Genomic DNA, 18,780 nt, shown 5'->3' with positions numbered 1-18,780 from the left:
CTCCTGAGCGCCAGAATGACATTTATTGGGAGCCCTGGGATGTCGCAAGAGTGAAGTTAACGGGCAGCAAAGGTGCCCAGGGGTCTTGTACACACGGGTGAATTTGGGCGACAGTCCACGTTGGGGGAAAGGGAGGCGGGTGGAACGCCTCCGAGATTCTCGGAGGGCAGATGGCACAGAGAGCCGTTTAGTAGGAACCCTGTTCTGTTCAGGGCAGAAGAGATGCCCAGGGGTCTCATCGATCTCCCCAGGGCCCGGGACACTCCTCCATCCACGCCCCTCCCAGGCCAGAAGGCTGGAGCAGAGCGCTTCGGAGTTCACTCCGGGAGGCGAATGGCGCCGCGCTACGTCGCACACAAACGCAAGGCACAAGTTCGGGGCTTGGTGCAGTCCGTGAGGTCACAGTAAGAGGGACAAAACCGCCACGGCGTTGCAGAAGCCCTAAAAGGACACTCACTGCTCCTCGAGCGCCCCAAGCACGCACTGGGGTGGGGGTGGGGGGGACTACAGGGCTCCGGGATGGGCTGCTGGAAACCACAGAAGTTGCACCAACCTCCCGCCCCGCCGGGGAGGGACCGAGAAATCGAGCCCCAGAGGTGAATGACCGGCCCCTCTGTCTCCTGTGTCCCCATAAATGCTCCCTCTCAGCCCGCGGCTGCCTTCGAGTCCCGAGACTGCCCCCTTTCTTTAACTTTCTCCCCTCCGCGTCTGCGTCCCTGCCCCGAACTCCGGGAGGCCCGGGGTGGTGTCTCAGGGGAGGCAAGCGTAAGGTGCAAGCTGCAGCGGGCACGGCGCCGGGGTCGCGGCGACCGCGGAGGGCGCGAGGGTGCGGCGCCGACGCGGAGCGCCGGGCGGGCGGACGGCGCGGGTACTCACGCACTGCCTCCTGCTTGGGGTCCAGCGTGCCGAGCACGCGCTGCACGCCGCCGAGCCTGCCCTGCAGCGCCCAGACGCGACGGTGAGTGAGCTGGATGTCGCTCTCGAGCTCCTGGAAGAGGCTGCACGCGTGCCGGGCCACGTCCGAGAGCTGCCGGAGGACGCGGGCCAGCGCCGCGTTGCTGACCGCGCACAGGTCCAGCATGAGCAACACGGCCGCGGCCGCCGCCGAGGACGCCTCGCCGGCCGCTGACGCCGCCTCCAAGACCCCTGCCGCGCTCTCCTCGCCCGCCGCGGGTGCCTCTCCGTGCGGCGGCAGCGCCTGGTCGGTCGGCGCGGGCAGCGCGCGGGGCGCGCGGGGAGGATCCTCCGGCCCCAGCGCCGCGGCCTCGTCCCGTCGGCCGGGCAGCTGCAGGGGCGGCGGCGGCGGTTCTGCGCTGCCTCTGTTCGCGTCCTCCGCCGGGTCAGGCGCCGGGCGTCGCTGCCGGCACAGCCACTGCGGCTCCACGATCCGCTTGGCGAAAGGCATCCCGCGCAGCCGGGCCGCGACTTTCTGGTCTCCTCAAAGCGCCCCTGGCGAGCGGGGAAAACGGGCGCGCCCACCTGGGTGGAGAGGGGGCAGGAGTCGGGCAAAGGCGCGTTCGGGGAGTCCGGATACGCAGGGGGCTCCTCGCTCACCTGGCCTCCTCCTCGTCCCCGCCCTCCCCCTAGCAAATCAGTCCAGCCGCTCCTCCTCCGCGTGCACCGTTCCCTGAGGACGATGACAAGCGCGGGGCACAGAAATCCCGGGGCGCGCCTTGGCTCTCCTCACTTGCTTCCAACCCGGGTCGGCTGGCTCAGCTCCATCATTCCTGCGCTCGCCGCCGCCGCCCCGGCCGCAGCCGCCGCCACCGCCTATATAAATGGGCGTGTGTGTGTGTGTGTGTGTGTGTGTGTGTGTGTGTGCGCGCGCGCGCGCGCGCGCACCGGCGCGCGTGTGTGTCTGGGTGGGTGGGTGTGTGTGCGCGCGCCTCAGTTTGAAAGTACCCCGGCGCAGGCCTCTCCCCGCGCGCCCCTCGGCCGCTCCGGGGAGCAATTGCGCCCGGGATCTCTCTCCCTCTCTGGGCTGGGAGGAGGTTTCGGAAAGGCGCTTTGAAAACCCGGAGAGAGGAATCCGCCTCCAGCCCGGGCGCAGGAGGCGGCGCGGGGGCGGCGGGGCGGACGCAGGGCAGGGGAGGGGAGGGGTGGGGGGAGAGGCCCGGGCGAGCGGGGCGCAGCGCCCTGTGCGGCCGCTGGGAGTCACTGGTGGCCTCGCCTCTCCAGGCTTGCTCTGATGCAAGGACACTTCCTGGCATCCGAGGGGTGAGGATTGAGACTGTCAGCGCGGTGAGGGCGGGGGGTCCTCAAGCTGGGGTTGCCGGTGTGGGTGGCGAGCGCAGAGGCAGGAGGGTGGGGTATTGGGGATGCGGCAGATTTGACGTGTTGGAGCAAGTTGCTTCGCCGAATTCCAGCTCTGAGCAAGTCCTTTGGGTTCTTAGCTGGGAAAACTGGGCTGCCCCTTAGAGTGCCCTGGGCTCTGTGAGCGCTGTGACACAGCTGGGGAGGGTGATGGGGCGTGGGCCCATCTTGGGGTGGCCAGAGTGGGCAGGACGCTATTTATACCTCTTCCCGGGCATCCCTCGGCCGCTGCGCTGGGCCAGGTCTCTATAGAACAACATGAATGAGACCCAAACCACCCATGAGCAAAACCCCCAGAAAACTGCTTGCAAAACTCATTGACGCATTAGGTAGGATAAGCCAGATTACCTCCCTGTCACCCTACTCTGCTGATCAGACACGGGAATGTTAAAGTTCTCCATCAGCGAGCTGATGATTCACAGAAGAAAGGAAGATGTTCCCCTTTGGTTAACTGAAAGGTATAAGTTCTAAAAAGGCATGTACACTATTTCGATTGCAGCAGTCGAAGGCTGGATGCTGTCAGCCTCAAACCTAAAAAAGAGTTTGAAAATGTTAATAAAATGCATGCTTTCATCCCTCCAAAAAGAATACTGTAAAAATATTTTTTATTTTAAAGCCACAAGCCAGATCTTGGGAATGCAGACTTCATTTCATGTGTCTAAAGAGAACATGGAAAAAATATGTTTTATGGCAACAATAAAGCCCTCCAGACCAGTGGTGGGGCCCGACACTCGGCACTCTGGACTGGCCCATACTTCAGTTATAAAGGCTTCAACAGACCCCCCCTCTCCTATTCTACCTCAAAAAATAACATTTTTGGCGAGGGAGTGTCCTTGTTCATAAAAGATCCAGGCTGGGGATCTGGGGGTAAAAGGTCATGATGTCTGCAAGGTACACATAAGTGTTTCAGTAGCAACAAGAAGAATGATGATAATAATGTATCTGGACAAAGAGGGAGACAAAAGAAAATATGACAAAATAGGCAAAGAGTGAGTCTAGGTAAAGGGCATATTGGGATTCATCGTACATTTCTTGCAACTTTAAATTTGGGTTTGTTTCCAAATAAAAAGTGGGAAAAAAAAGAATATTTTGGAAAAGGGTCTTTTGGGAGTTGTTTTTTTTATCTCACAAATCTAAAGAGCTTAGAGCCGGCTGTTTCCAAATCTAGCTTGACTTTTTTAATATGTTCACAATTCTGAACATGAGTCCTGCTCGGTAGCCGAGCCACGCGCTCCTCCCTAAACACACTGAGGCAGAAAGAACAATGAGGGGTATTTAAAGGCCTCCAGTTAGAGGCCCTTGTGGCAAGTCTGCCCCACGGCTCACCGCCCCTCCCCCGGCACTGGCCTAGTCCCAGCATCCAGGGGTCCCCTCCACCAGACAGAGGTGATTGAAGGGGAGGACGGGAAAATTCCACGGGAGGGGGAGCCCTCCTCTGGGCCCAGGAGGGGTAGGATTCCAGGGGGGTAGTTAAGTTCTAGAACACGCTAGCTACCTTGGTGTCTGCCCCAAAATGGCCAGCAGAGACTCAAGTCAAGATCTCAAAACGATTCAAAGTACAGTTCAGCGGTATAAAAAGAGAAACTCTTTGTAATCTCCTGGCCTCCTGGTCATGTGCTGATAAAGCCATGCGGGCAAAATAAAAAGCTTTGATTGTGGCTTTTGATCTCCTTCGTTCTCACTGCCCCTGGACCCTCCTTTGGTAGTTGGCAGGGACCTCTCCAAGGTCACTTCAGTATTTTATTTTTGATGACTTTGAAGGACAGCTTTCCTTTCAAAGTCACCAAAAATAAAACTAATACTAATTAAAATATGCATTAACACGGTGGGCTGATGTGTTTCTCGGTCCACTGGAAGGTGTGAATAAAGGCACTTTTGGAGAAGTGATCGTTAAACATCAGAGACGCTGTCTAAAAATCTGCGCTAGCCTTGCAAGGGCAGCTTCAGACCACCTGGGGGCCTCACTGTGCCCCTCCCACTTCAAGCTCCGCCCTCACCCTACGCCCACAGCTTCAGTTTGGCTGCTACTTTATAGACCCGAAACATTTAAATCATGTCATGGTGATGGGGTGCACGAATATTCTTCGTGCTGATGAATTTTCCATACATCCAGGAGCTGTGTCGCTCTTACTCAAATCTCGGATTGCCCCATTTGACTCCGAGTTTACCCACAAAAAGCTCTGATGAAATCGAGGTTGACATCTGAAGCCAGACTGTTACATCTACTTATGTGTGTGTTGATCTCTCGAGATCACATACCGCCCCCCCCCCACCATGTACACATATTTATCACCATGAGCTTATAGCCAAAAGGGAAAAGAAAGGCAGCATTTAAAAATGACCCCATTGCCTAATTCGGGGCAGTCATTCATGCAGCTCAAAGGCCAGCACAATTCTCCCATAAACTCGAATGTTCGGTCAGTATATACCCTCTGCCATTGTAAAACGAACGAAGTATCCTGTGTCACCACGCCCCAGTTACACTCCTGCCTGCTGCAGCCCAGCGGGGACAAGGTCTTTGTTGAAGGAAAGGACTGGCATTGAGAAGCCTCACGGCCCCTCCGCCCTCAGCCTGGCTAGGCTCCGGCTAGCACAGAACCGTCGTCAAGCAGCCTCTGGAACCTCACAAGCAACAAAGCAGAGATTCCTGAAAGATCCTTCACCAAAAATGTCTGTTCTGTTTCACATATCCCAGCATAGACGCTGCACCACCATTATTTATACTTGAAAAAGATTTCTTTTGTCCAAGAAATTCCAGGAGACACACGGGCTTGTTAGCATAATCATGTAATTACAGTGGCTGGAGTCTCCCTTCCTCCACCCAGTTGCACCTATTCCTCACTGAATCACTTTAATTCACTCCGAAAAGCCCTGCCGCTAAGTAAAAAGCTGTTAAATAAAAAACATTTTCAGTAATTTTATTGGGCAAAATTATGAGCCTCCCATCCCAACCCAAGTTACCCAAACCATTTCGCAGATAGAAAAATCTATCAAGTTTACATAAGGAAAAAGCAACAATTTGAAAGCGAATGAATGTAAACCATAAAACGTAATGTGAAAATATCTTGTAATGGAGGTGCCTTACACTTGCTAGAGGCAGAAGCACAGATTTCAGAGTCTGTAGCAAGGGCTGGAGAAGAAAGGAGAGGTTGCCATTCTTGGGAAACTACTGGAGAGTCATATGGTTCACATTCAAGCAGAACACTTTTTGGAGCTCATCGTTATCCTATACTCAAACTGTACCCTCAAATAAAGTTAGAGCACAGAAAAACACCTTGAGGGCAAAATAAAAGCTGAAGATGAGAGAGCCGTGAAACATATGGGAAGAAGACATACGCACAACCAACAGAAAGGCTGCAGAAGATGTTACTGGCCCCTCTCTCCTCCACATCAGTGCTCCCAGGGAGGTTCTCCCCAGTGTTAACGTTAGTTGCTGAGCTCTGAGATTCACCAGCTCCCTCTCTCCTTTAGCTGTGCTGGTTCCCAGGAGGAAGCCGGCAGCCCGTGCTTCTATGCCATACTGTCGGAGGGAGCATGCTTTCTCCCAGATCTGTGGTTCACAGCGTGAACGTTATGTCCAAAGCCTTCATGGATTAGTTTTTGAAACTCAAGAGTCCAAGTTCTTCTAGTTCAAGAACCTTAAATTTGGTCTTGTGTACCCGTGTTCCCAGGAACCACCAGGGGAAAAAATTCACTAAATATCAAAATGTGAAGCCACCATACAAGTAAGTTCAGGTGCCTGCCTGTTGACAACTATCAAGTGTATAGTTTCCAGGGGGGAAAAAAAAGACTATATACCACTACAAAAGGGTTTCCTTTGTTTTAGTTTGTGCTTTTCTTCCTCAAAAATCCTCATCTAGTCTATTAAGTATGCAGGACAGAGGTTTTTCTCTGCATTTTACTGGCAGGGAAACATGGGGAGAAAAAAAATGATGCTATTAAATGGTTTTCCCAAAATGCCAAAGACAGCAAATCCAAAGATTGTTCCAACCAGCCTTTTTATCTTCCCTGCAAAGAACTGTTGATTACTCACATTGTTTCCAATGGGAGAGATTTTGACTTCTTTCTTATCTTCAAAAATCCTAGCCTCACATTTTACAACTGAATATAATTTTAAACATGCCAAATCTGGATCTAGTCAGAACTGCAAATACATCAAAATAACGGACAGAGTTAAAGCAGATGGAGCAAACAACAAGGGAGTTTCATTCACTTATTCGTTCCTCTGGTTATGCAACAAACATTTACCGGAAGCTTTATTTACTGAGTGCAAACATTTATTGGGTGCTCAGGCCTCTGTTTGCTGCCAGGGATATAAAAGGAAAGAAGACACAAACATCGCTTTCAAAGGGTGGAGTCTAGTAGGGTAGATGGACATGTAAACAAACAATGGCAGGGCAATGCCGGGCAAGCTATAATAGAGATAGGAATTAAGTGCTGCCCAGAATCCCAGAGCGATTAACACTGTCTGGGGGGAATACAGACTGGAGCAGGGATTCTAAAAGCAACATGGGCTTCAGGGCTGCTTCTTACAGCTTAGAAACGGAAAGACTGAAGCTGAGACCAAGCATCACTACATGGTTAAAAGCAAAACAGGGTGGCCAAAACTGAGACCCTCCAACCAGCTGCAAGAGAAGATGAGCTTTTGACTAGTATCATTAAAGGGCATTTCCAACAAATCTTTTCCAAATCCTGCAAACCAGTTGGTAGGAGAAAGAATGTGGAAATTATGTTGCTTTTTTTTTTAAGCTGACATGAAATGTTCACTCTTTGGCAGGGCTCGGTTTAGAAAGAGGAAGTGGATTTTTAATATATTTACTATAAAGCAAAGTCTTCGATTGGGTAAAATGAACCACAGTCTCTGGAGCACATGGTGCTAATAAAGTGAAACAGCCATTCCCCAAGGGTTCCATAAGCTTCCCGCCTCCCCACTCCCTGCACCTCCTTCTTTTTTTTTTTTTTTTTTTTTTTTTAAACTGTTCAGAATTTGCTCTCCAAGCACCCTTCTGTGATGAAAACACCCAGTGCTGGCCTTGACCCAGAGGAAGTGCTTTGGACTGGGGTGGTCCTGAAATAAATCAGCTCTTTTTGAGAGGAACTTGAGGGAGTGAAATCTACAACTCACATTATCAGTCTGGGATTGAGTCCTTGTGAACGGCAGAGGCAGCAAACTTCAAACTTTATCAAGATCGTCGTGCTCATTAAGGAAGTGAAATGAAGCCAGATTTGAAGGAAAGCACTGGAGTAATTACAGAGTTATGAAGATTTAAAAGCTATGTGCCTGGGCACGCAGAGCGCAACGTGTTTCCTTTGGGTTCAGAGACACCGCAATTACAGGGCTTAGGGGTAGCAGAGCACCGAATTAGAACTCTCCATTAGTTTGATTAATCACTGATGTTAAGTGCAGGCCCTGGAAATGGCTATGGCTCAGCCTGATTTGTGTCTCTTCCTCGCCTCCTCCTCCCCATTTTCCCCTCTATTTCCTTTACGAGATCAGGGGGTCAGGGAAGAATACGAACCTTGTATAAATGATAAGAAACTGGGTGCAAGAAAGTTAAAACTTCCTGAAGCTTAATGATTTCCCTACATCGGGGTTGGCTTTGCCAAGACTTGTATAATAGTGTGTTCTTTCTGCCTCCCAGGCTGTTAAATGGTAATGGTACAGCAGTGACATGTTGGTAAATCTAATAAGAAAACCAGAGAATAAAGTATTTTATGTGGGTGTAGAACAAGTTAACATCCCCATAGGAAGCTCATCGAGATAATAATATATGATATTGCATTCGACGGGCTATAACAAAGAAACAAAAAACCCCAATATCTAGCCAATTAGCAATGATGGGCGAGAGCCTGGCTCTCTGGAAGGAACTGTTACACCCTTCGGATAAAACTGGCTTATAAATCTACTTGCAGAAATGGTGTCTTGCCTGGGAAAATGATGCTGCTGGTGTGAGGTTAGTATTTTGGGGTCAGGATATTTGACTTGGTGCCTCCACATCAATATAACCAAAAAGTACGGCCAATTTTTTTATGAACGGGGACCACAAAAGCTTAAAAAGGTCACTGCACTAATTCAAACCCAGCACGACCACTCAGAGAAAGAACCCTGTAAAGAAAAATCCAGAATTCTTGGCACAAAGGCACTTTACTGGACAGGCCAGCCTTTAAATTGTGCGCCAAAATGACCCTTGGTGGGAAAGGTGATTTTGTCAGCGGGAGATTTTTAAATAAAAAATGTCACTGAAATTTACTTCCGTGGCCCTTTTCATATTTGCGCGTGAACTACAGGGCTCCTGGGATCAAACAGGAGACAACCGACCAGCCATGCCTCTTAAATTATTTTTCCGGAGGTGTTTTCTTTCTCCACCTCAATTGTAAAGATCCAGGAATAACAGCCCAGTGAACAAAGTAGACATTTTTATTTCTCATCCTGTCTCAATGGTCTCATAATGGGTTCAATAAGAATCTGGAAATAATGAAAGCTTCTCCGTGGAGATACACAAGACTCACCATAAGAAACGGCAGCTCCTAGGAGTCTCCTATAGTAACGGCAACAGCAGCAGAAACATTGCAGCAGTCTGAATTTCCTCCTTAAAGGAAAAAGAATTTAAGGTGATCATCATCCACACTCACTAGTGTACAGATGGAATATCAGGCCACCAAGACAAAAATAAAACAGTTGTCCAAGAATTCTGTTGGAAAAAAAAAAGTGGTAAGCAAGAGTGCCTGGATTATAGGCTCATTTTGATTTGTTTTGAAACATGTTTCAAGTATTTCCTATGGACTTTGGGCAGAACTTCAGCCCTGGTTACTAGGAAAGGCAAAATAAAAGGATGGGGAAGGAGCAAAAGAGAAAAAAGGGTTTTGAGGTTTTTAAATTATTTTCCATTTTTATTTGAATTTTGCCTTTATTTGCTCTTGAGAAAGAGAGTGTTCATTTTTAACCACTCATAGCCTTGCTCAGTTTTGCTACAGTGACAGACACTGTCACCAGCCTCCCCACTAACCCCTTCTCCTTTTCGAACAGAATCTCAATTTTGTTCTGGGTGGCAATGGCCCCAGCCAATCTGCTACCCATCCTAGACTCCCTTGCATTCAGGATTGGCCAGATGATGCAGTTCTGGATAGGCTTCCTTCTTCTTCTTTGGCCCTGGAGAATGGACTCGAGGGTGACAGAGAAGGGCTGTCCTGCGACTGTGACGTACATGAGGATGAAAGCAAAGGGAAAAGGCTCTTGGAATGTAAATGATGGAGCAGAGTGCTGCCCCAGACCTGGCCTCCCCCACTCCAGAGTTCTTGTATTGTGAAAAAAATAACCCTGTATTCGGGTCAGCTACTACACATGGTCAGATGCGGTTCTGACCGATTGGATTACCACTTCCTTACAAAGCATTGCTCTAACATTCAGAATACCAGGGCTCAGGATCTTCCTCATTCATTCATTCCACAGATGTCATTCAACAAACAAATACTGGACCTACTACGTGTCTGTGACTCTTCTAGGAACCAAGGAATCATCTTTGAATGAAACAAAACAAAGACCTGCCCTCAAGGTGTTTCCCTTCCAGTTAAACAGCATTAAATAATCATTGTCCAACAACAAAAGTTTATGTATTCAAAAGATGGTTCTAGCCCAGTTCTAAGATAAAGAAGTACTAGGGATGTAATGTACAACCTGACAAATATAATTAACACGGCTGTATGTTATAAATGAAAGTTAAGAGAGTAAATCCTAAGAGTTCTCATCACAAGAAAAAAACTTTTTTTCTATTTCTTTAATTTTGTATCTATATGAGATGATGGATGATCACTAAACTTATTGTGATCATCATTTCATGATGGATGTCAGTCAAATTATGATGCTGTACACCTTAAACATATACAGTGCTATACGTCAATTATACCTCAATAAAACTGGAAGGAAAGAAGATGACTCTACTGGGTTCATATACTTAAAATAATAAAAAGAAGTGATGTCTGTAGCAGATGATGCTGAGTTCCTTCCAGAATTCCCTCACCTGGCTGGAGCACTCAGCCCCACACTGCTGTGGATGTTGCCTGCAACCTGCTCCAGAGGATTTCCTGTATCTCACCAGAGCTACCGGGGAAGTTACATCCCTCCAGAAGGGCAGCCCATGGCCAATGACTCATTGGTACAATGTGGAACACACTCTGTGCCAGTATCCACACCCCAGAGCTCTTTGTAGGATCAGGCTGAGGCTGCCTTGTCCTGAATCCACATCTTTGCTTAGCTCCTTCCCCTGCCAACCCTGCTTCCCTCACACCTCAACTCTGCTCTCCCTCACTACATCATCTGCACCAAACACTCCCCACCTCAGGCTCTGCTGTTGAGAACCCCACCTAAGACAGGGTCTGCCTCCAGTTTTCTTTAATTAATAAAGAGTATAATGTTTTCATTTCCCCCATTTGAACAAACTGTCTGAAAACTTTCTTGTTTGAATTAAGGTTCATAGATATTAGAGGGGCTGACTTATAACTCAGTTTATTATTATTCAACTAAATACAGCTAGCCACCATGTTGGTTCTGACCAGTACAACATCCTAATTGTTCTAACAATAGCAAACCATTTAAGTTTCACCTTCAGTTGACCACCAGAAAAGAAAAGATGCATAAAGCTTCTTAATGTTGAAATAGAATTTCATGAGAAGTATAAAAACAAGAAAAGTTATGAAAATTTCCTCTAGACCAGTATTCAACTGATCCAAATCTTATGCGCACATCAGGATGTTGCTGGTACCTCAAAAAATAATAAAGTATCATGATGATTATATCCATTTTGCATTTGCATTTATTGGGAATAAATAGTATGCACGCTGTGATTCGTTATACTCATAAATAATAGCACCAAAACTTTCATATTATGTCTTAGTCTGCTCAGGCTGCCATAACAAAATCCTATAGACAGGGAGACTTAAACAATAGTAATTTATTTCTCACAGTTCTGGAGGCTGGGAGTCTGAGAGGGTGCCTGCATGGTTGGGTTCTGGTGAGGACCCTTCTCCTGGCTTGTAGGCTGCCTTCTCACTGTGTCCTCACATGGTGGAGAGAAAGGGCTTTGGTCTCTTTCTCTTCCTATAAGGGCACTAATCCCATAATGGGGGCTCCACCCTCATGACTTCATGTAAACCTAATCACTTCCCAAAGACCTCACCTCCAATATTATTTTTAAAACCCCCCTGGGACTGCCCTGGCAGTTCAGTGGTTAAGACTCCGTGCTTCCAATGCAGGGGGCGCAGGTTCAATCCCTGGTAGGGGAACTAAGATCCCACATGCTGTGCGTTGCAGCCAAAAGTATAAAACAAAACAAAACCCAACAAATATGTCACATATAAAAAGCACAAAATGAAAGAATTATTAAAATCATGTCATGAAAATAGTTTTTGTCTATTTTCATGCCTGAACATTAAATTTTCACTAAACTTTAATATACATTCAGTCTAAAACCACATATGAAACAATATATCCATTTAAAATGAATTTGCTGGCATTCTTATATAAGAAACTTAGGGTAAATAAAATTGTGTCACTTGTTAAATAGAAAAATATCAAAATTTATCTTTATAGATTTTGAATAGTGTTAAAATTGCTTTAAAATGAATTTCCTAGTATAACTTTTAATTATCTGTTAATCCAAAATTAAACAGTATTTGCTTAAAATCAGATATTTTATCATCCACTATATAAAAAAGATAAAATGATTTTTTAACATTTTAAGGGACGGAAAAGATGGCAGGTCACTTTCAAAGGGGTTCAAGTGTCCATAAAATGGAAATGCTGAAATAGTTGCTCTCTGGAGTTGCATATGATCTGAATAACTATGATTGTCTTGTTATAAGTTGAATTGGGAGCTGTAGCATGCCTGGGGACCTTTATTTATCTGCCATTATATTAGTAGGTAGTAAGATAACAGTACTTAGGTAATTAAAAACACGACTTTTTCCCACTCTGCCCCATTCTTTTACTGCCCACCTGTAAAGTAACTCCCTCGTTGGTCTCCTACAACTCATGGAGCCTTCCTCTGCCCTAGAACGTGTCTTGTCGTACTGTATTTTTTGAAACAAGAATACTAGACTTACTCAAGGAAAAAAGTACACTAGGATGTGAAATGAACCAAACAATACAAGTCTCTTGACTGGAGAAACCCTGAACTGAGTTTATGGATTCTCCAGCCCTAGAGATATTTTAGAATGTCTCCAAACTCAACATCTTGGTGTTTAAACATTCAAATACCTAGAGGGAAGGAAATGAACTAAATGACCCTTTCAATTCTAAGATTACATGTTTCCAACCACTGATGCTCAATATTAATCCAAGCCAAGCTCTTGCATGCTGCTTGATTATCTTCCATGTTAAAATACATGAAATGCACATGGTAGACAGTGTCTAGACCACAAGCACAGAGCAATGCGTACAGTGAAGATAACCAGAGAAAACTGTGATCTGGAAGATAAGAAAAGATACCCAAATCAAGTTTCCATTTGGACCAACTAACTCATCAGCTTTACAATAACTGGTGTGGTTTTTCCCACCAAAAACACAGGATTCCATCTTATTAAAGCTTATTAATAAGCCCATCTTATTAAACCTTATTCAATCTCTATGACCTTTCTTCCTCCTTAGTCTCTTTCTCCCACATATGTCAACTGAGTGGCTAAAACCTAGAACTAACTGACAGGTCTGCCCATGCACTGCCATAGCTCTGCAAAATCCCCCCCTGGGCAATTCTTTGTAAATAGAGGTACTGATCTATTTTAAAGATAGTATTTTGATTAAACACTATATTGAGTTAGAATACCTAACTTAAGTACTTTATATGAGTTCTTTGTATATTAATGTGGACATCTATTTATTATATATGTTGCAAATAGACAAAAGCAAATCCAATTCTGTGCCATTGAAGGGTGGTTTACTTTCCTCCTTCCTCACATTTTAAGACATCCTATAATAGATTTAAGAAGTTGTCATTGTAAAGAGTTCAAATGGTATGAAGTTAGCCCCCCATGGTTAGGGAAGCATCCAAATGGTGGAGCCTGGGACTCAGAATTAGAATCTCTTTTAGCACAGCGCTCTCTCTCAGTGATTTCAATGACATTCCCTGGGCAAGCTACTCATCCTTTCTTTTCTTGCTCCTCTTCCAAGTCATAATTCCTATCTTTACATATGGCAGTTCTGAAACTAAGCCTCAACCAAAGGGCTTGGCGATTTGGGGATGAAATGAACCACCAAGTACTGCAGTCTCCAGCACGATGCATTTCTGGGAGAAAATGACTCCTATAGCCTTTTCTCCATCACTGTCTAAAATGGTTTCCTTGGTAAACACAACTGGAGGTTTGCCCATTTCAAATGACGCAAACCAAAGAATCCTCCCTAAATCTCTGGAGTTGCTCTTCTGTGGTCTAAGAGGATCATTAGGCAATGGCTTCCCGGTAACCAGTCCCAAATACATTCCCATCACTTACTTTCTTCCAGTGCCTCCACCCACCTTACAAAACCGTTTCTCTGCCTTCAGGGTATACTTTTGAAAATGAACACATGCTGGTTCTTACCATGGTGTGGTCCCAACCCAACGCGAGGACGTGCTCCCCTCCTCCCACAGCTGCCACTATTTCTGCACATGTGAATTCAGTAAGGTTTTCTTATCTTTCTCAATAATTGTCTAATTTTTAGATGCAGTGTGAGCAATAGGGGGTTACCTTGGGCCTACTTCAAGATTTAATGTGGTTCTCAACCTTGTCTGCACATTGGAATCACCTGGAAAGCTTTAAAAAGGATTGATACCTGGCTTCCTATCACCAACCCCACCAAAAAGGTCTGGTTTAATTGGTCTAGGGTGCAGCCTGGGCATCAGAATTTTTTAAACTCCCCAGATGGTTCTAATATTCAACCAAGGCTAAGAGTCAATTGGAGTGAGGAGATTTGATTTAAATACTGCCACTAATTAGCTCTGTAGCCTTGAGCAAAAGAAATATTCATTTATCCAATAGGTATTCCTTGACAGCTTGTTGTATGCGAGACAGTGCTGGGGACCTTATCTCTCCAGTTTCCAAGATAAGTGAATTGGACTTAACAATTTATTCATTCATTTGGCAAATACGTATAGAGCGCCTACTACCTGCCAGGCACTATGCAAGGCATCAGGGGTACAGACTCGATGGACAGACTCCCTGCCCTCGTGGAGCTTACAGTTTAGTTGGGGGAGGCGTGACCATATACAAGTAGTGGAAATTAAATAGCAATGCCAGATAAAGGATGGGAGGATAATGAGAGGGACCGGCAGCCAACATGGAGGCAGTGGGGAGTGGGGTGGAGAAGGGGGGGATGGAGAGAGGTAGGTAAGTTCCAGAAAAAGTCAAGGAGATAACATCTCCAGGACTTGGTGATGGATATGATATAGGGATGAGAGAGAAAAAGGGAAGAAGGCCAATTCCCAGGTCCCAAGACTGAGGGGTCATTCACTGGGGCAGAATGTGAGAAAAGAACCTTAGCCACCCCAGAAGATTGTGAGGGTCTAGAGCCAAAGCATATGAAACTGGGGCAATGAAACCAACCCCCATCTCAGACAGAGATCAGGGCAGAGGAGGGACCTTGGCTAAGAAATGCAATGGCTCTCACAAGTGGTCATGTCAGTACCTGGGCTGGGTTTTCATATAGCTATAGGGGAGGTCACTAAAAAGCCTGTTGCCACAGGCCCAGGAGGAAAGGGGGGGTGGGGAGAAAGAGAGAGAGAGAGACAAGATCCACAGCTACTGCTGGATAATCTGAAGAGTAAACGCATGTATGTCCCCCTCACCTGGGAGGCAGATCTGGAGGAACAGTGGACAGAACACCACTGGTTGACTGATTCACACAGGGGAAAAGGTCCCACTGGGGGAAAAGGAATGTATCCTGGTGTGAGAACAGCTCCGGTGGATAAACATTTCCAAAAGGCGAGAGGCAGAGGTAGAAGGAGGGTATTCCACAGAAAGGAGCCGACTTGAGGGCAAGGGAGCAAGCTCAGGAACCGGGGTCTGCCTCCAAGAGTCCCCCTGTGAAAGCTTAAAGTCCTCGCGGGTTCCCGAGGTTTCACAGTCTTTCCTTCACATATGGTTTTTCCCCTCTGATGTTCCTCAAACCTTGAGCACAGACCGACAGACCCGCATAAGGGTGTGGCTGTGCAAGGTCGGCAAGTGAGAGCTGGGCCTTCCAATTACTTCCTAAAGCTCCCAAAGATCCTTGCAGAGGGAACAGCAACTTACCAAGGGGAAAGTCCTCCCGAGCGCCGGACCTCCACCCCCACTGACGTTTACAGCGCCCCCTGGTGGAGTCGGGAGTAACACACGACGCAGAGAAGTGGAGTGACGCCGGTGGACAACTTGAGAGGGCGCTGGGATTCAATCCATCCCTTTCCCAAATACGGTGCGGAAGCAACCCTGAAGAGTGAGATGGAAACTTCCATTTGATGTACAGAGGCAAAACACCAGGCACAGTGCCTGGTTCAGAGTTGGCAATCAGCAATTGGCAGCCATGATGGTGATTATGATGATTATGATGATTGAGATTCAGTTGCTATAGATATCCCGTGGCCTTAAATGATCCCAGAATGGTTCACAGAGTAAGAAGTCCCGCAGGCTCAGAACAAGTAGATTGTAATGTGGAGGGTTTGAGGACAAAGTCAATAATCCAGCTCCACATCAATCCTTAGCCTTTCTTCCCAGCAAGTATATGTTGGGCAACTGATGTTCGTGTGCCGTACACTCAGACCACTGCCTGAGGAGTGCAGAAGACGCTGCAAGAGAAAAATCAGAGCAAAACAGAGCCAAGAGGTGGGGTGGGGATGGAGAGGAGAGGAAGATAGGGCCAGTCAGGGTCCCAACAGGAAACAGATGGCATATTCAAATGAGGATGATTTGAAGAGGGTTCTTTTACAGAGGGACTAATTACACATTGGCAGCGACCAATGGCAGTGGGTGGGAAAATGCGGGAACTCGGGGCAACAGGCAGCGGAGCTGTTACCACCCCTAGGCCTACAGAGATGAGGGGAGAGAAGTTTCCAGAAGAAGAGAGTCATGCAGGCTTCCCTGAAAGAAGCAGTGGCCTTAGGTCAAGGGACAGAGTCGGCCCAAAGAGGCAACCGAGCAGAATAAATGTCTGGACCTCACTGCCCTCCCACCTTCTGATCTACTTCCAGAACTCCCCATAATTTAAACCCAACTGGAAGTCGCTGCACAAGGGAACCCTGTTGACATAATCCACATAGCACCCAGGCCACAGAGCAGGCTGGAGAAGGCTGGAGACGGCAAAGAGCAGACATCTGGCCCGGGTGAGGAGGAACAGCTAAGGATGAGGACAGGCATCCCCACCGCCGCCCCCCCGCCCCGCCCCCCCGCTTTTGGAAAGTTCGCCTTATGCCACTTTGCTTTTACAAAAGACCTACGTCAATACCTGTTTTCCCTAACCAAAAGAAATCCAAAGAGGATTCTCACTTTTACGAAAAAAGGTGAAAATCGAAAATAGCACTCAGCGTTTGTTTTGCAAGCAGCTGGTTACAGAGGCAGCGCGCGTCCCGAGAAGCGAGAGTGGCCCCGCCAAGCTCCCTCCTGGGAACTGCGCTCGGCATCTCGGCAGCCAGCCGCCATAGCTCTGACCTGTGTCTGTGAGCACCTGTGCTGTATCTCGATTTATTTTGTGCATCCCTTAGCAAGATGTGTCCTAAGGCAATCGCTTCTTTGCTTTACGCCATTTTCTGCTTATGAAAGTTTTCGTAGAACACTCTACTTTCAGAGAGTGGGGAAACGTGTATTGGGTTTTTTTTGGTGTGTGTGTGTGTGTGTAAAGATAAGACCACAGGCCCATCAGCAGCAGGACAGGCTGACTTTATCTCAGAAATGATGATGGGTTTATATTCACCATCCAAACCCTCTCTCCGCTCTTGGGGCAAAAGACAAGCCTCATTTTGAAAAGAGCCACATCCAGGAGTAGGAGCAGGAAGAGAGAACCCTGGCAAAGAAGTAGTTTTCCCTGCGGCTGCTGACAGGACCACGGGGAACTAGATAAGGTACCGTCGGGGCAAGAGAAGGTGCCAAGGGGGGAGGGACAGAGCAGAAGGGCTCCTAAAGGAAAACAAATATCGGGCAGAGAATAGCATGGAGTAGAAGGTGGCTGGCTGTGCAATGTGTAGTTGGGGTCTGTGATAAAGGGCCTCGGCCTGGAAATCGGGGGTGACGCGGGGGGCAGGGAAGGGGGTCCAGTTGAGATATCACATTTTTCATAGTCCAAGACTCCACTTCCTTCTTTTTTTTACCCAATGTTCTCCTGGAAGACGGACAGAGCTTTTGCTAACACCGCAGGGTGTGTGTGTGTGTGTGTGTGGGTGTGGGTGTGTGTGTGTGTGTGTGTGTGTGTGTGGGTGTGTGTGTGTGTGTTTTCACTTGTCACTAAGTGATCAATGAAATGATTCTATTTGGGGGGGCATTACCATCTCTAAAACAAGACGTAGAAAAGCAGAGGGAGGCAGCTAGGGGCTGCACTTAATCTTCTCTAATACCGCAGCACGAAGGAAACTGGGGAATGAAAACATAGTCATTTAGAAAATGGTTGATGAGTCACTGATTGGCACCGGGTGGAGAAAAAGAGAAGTCGTTATTCATTCAGAGTATGCCTGGTCTTTAAAAACAGGCTCCTCGCTCTGCTGGAGCGGGCGTCTGGGCTTCAGAGACTGAGCGGGTGGCAGAGGGCAAGGGCCAGACGCCCAAGGCAGGAGGACCCTCCTCCTCTATGTCCCTGCACCTCGGCCCTTGAAAAACCTCCAGCTTTAAGAAGCAGAAAGACAGCTTAATGCCGCCTTGTTCCTCTTTCTTGAGGCCTTAATAATACTTTTGGGGAAACTTCAGCTTCAGAGGAACCAGGCCAAGTAGAAGAGACGGCACTTTTTGTGACCATAATTTTGCCAACAGACCCAACCCCCCATTACTCACAGAGTTCCTTTCCCAGGTCCTGGGCTGCCCAGGTCTCTCTTTGTCTCCCTGCTCGTGACCTCGTCGTTGTTTATTAGTTCTGTCCCTGAATTGGTGGGGGTGGGGAGATTAGACTGGCAAAGTAGAACATGGTGAAACGTTCGCTGGGGGAGGAAAATTGAAGTCCCGGGTAAGCAGAGCTTTGGGGACAGCCTGGGAATTTTGTTTCTGTATGTGCGAGGGAAAAATAAAACAAAACACAGTAAAAATCCTGCCTGCTAAGAGGTCTGCCTTTGCCTGATAGTTCTCGGGCCTTAATGTGCAGATCTGGGCAATGGGTGAGGCACTGAAGCAAAAAGAACTTGACTGCTTCACAATGAGAAGGGCAAAAAAAAGAATGGATCTAGAAGGGGAGAGAGGACAAAGGCCAGGTCAGACTGAGTTGGAGAGAAAGCCGAGGGGTGCTGGGAGAGAGACACTGGGAAAAAGAGGGGCAAATTTTGGGCTGTAAGG

General features: G+C 47.5%; 1 protein-coding gene and 1 long non-coding RNA gene across 4 annotated transcripts in view; both read right to left on the bottom strand.

The window, feature by feature from the left end:
- The window catches only part of NHS (NHS actin remodeling regulator), a 345,055-nt gene extending 343,034 nt beyond the window's left edge, over window positions 1-2,021 (bottom strand). For 2 of the 3 annotated variants that reach the window (XM_082375460.1, XM_082375461.1), the window contains exon 1: window positions 877-2,020. In XM_082375460.1, coding sequence (XP_082231586.1) covers window positions 877-1,405 — 529 coding nt within the window. In that variant the 5' untranslated portion in view covers window positions 1,406-2,020. Of the gene's footprint in view, window positions 1-876 lie in introns of all 3 variants that reach the window. The other variant, XR_014239253.1, reaches the window with a different exon arrangement.
- The window catches only part of LOC309620018, an 878,206-nt gene that overhangs the window by 758,634 nt on the left and 100,792 nt on the right, over window positions 1-18,780 (bottom strand). The gene's annotated exons all lie outside the window — the stretch shown is intronic.

The sequence above is a fragment of the Balaenoptera borealis genome, assembly GCF_965194805.1.
Source record: "Balaenoptera borealis genome assembly, chromosome: X".
NCBI lineage: Eukaryota > Metazoa > Chordata > Mammalia > Artiodactyla > Balaenopteridae > Balaenoptera > Balaenoptera borealis.
The sequence above is the reverse complement of the archived record's forward strand: the minus strand, read 5'-3'. Positions and strand labels throughout refer to the sequence as shown.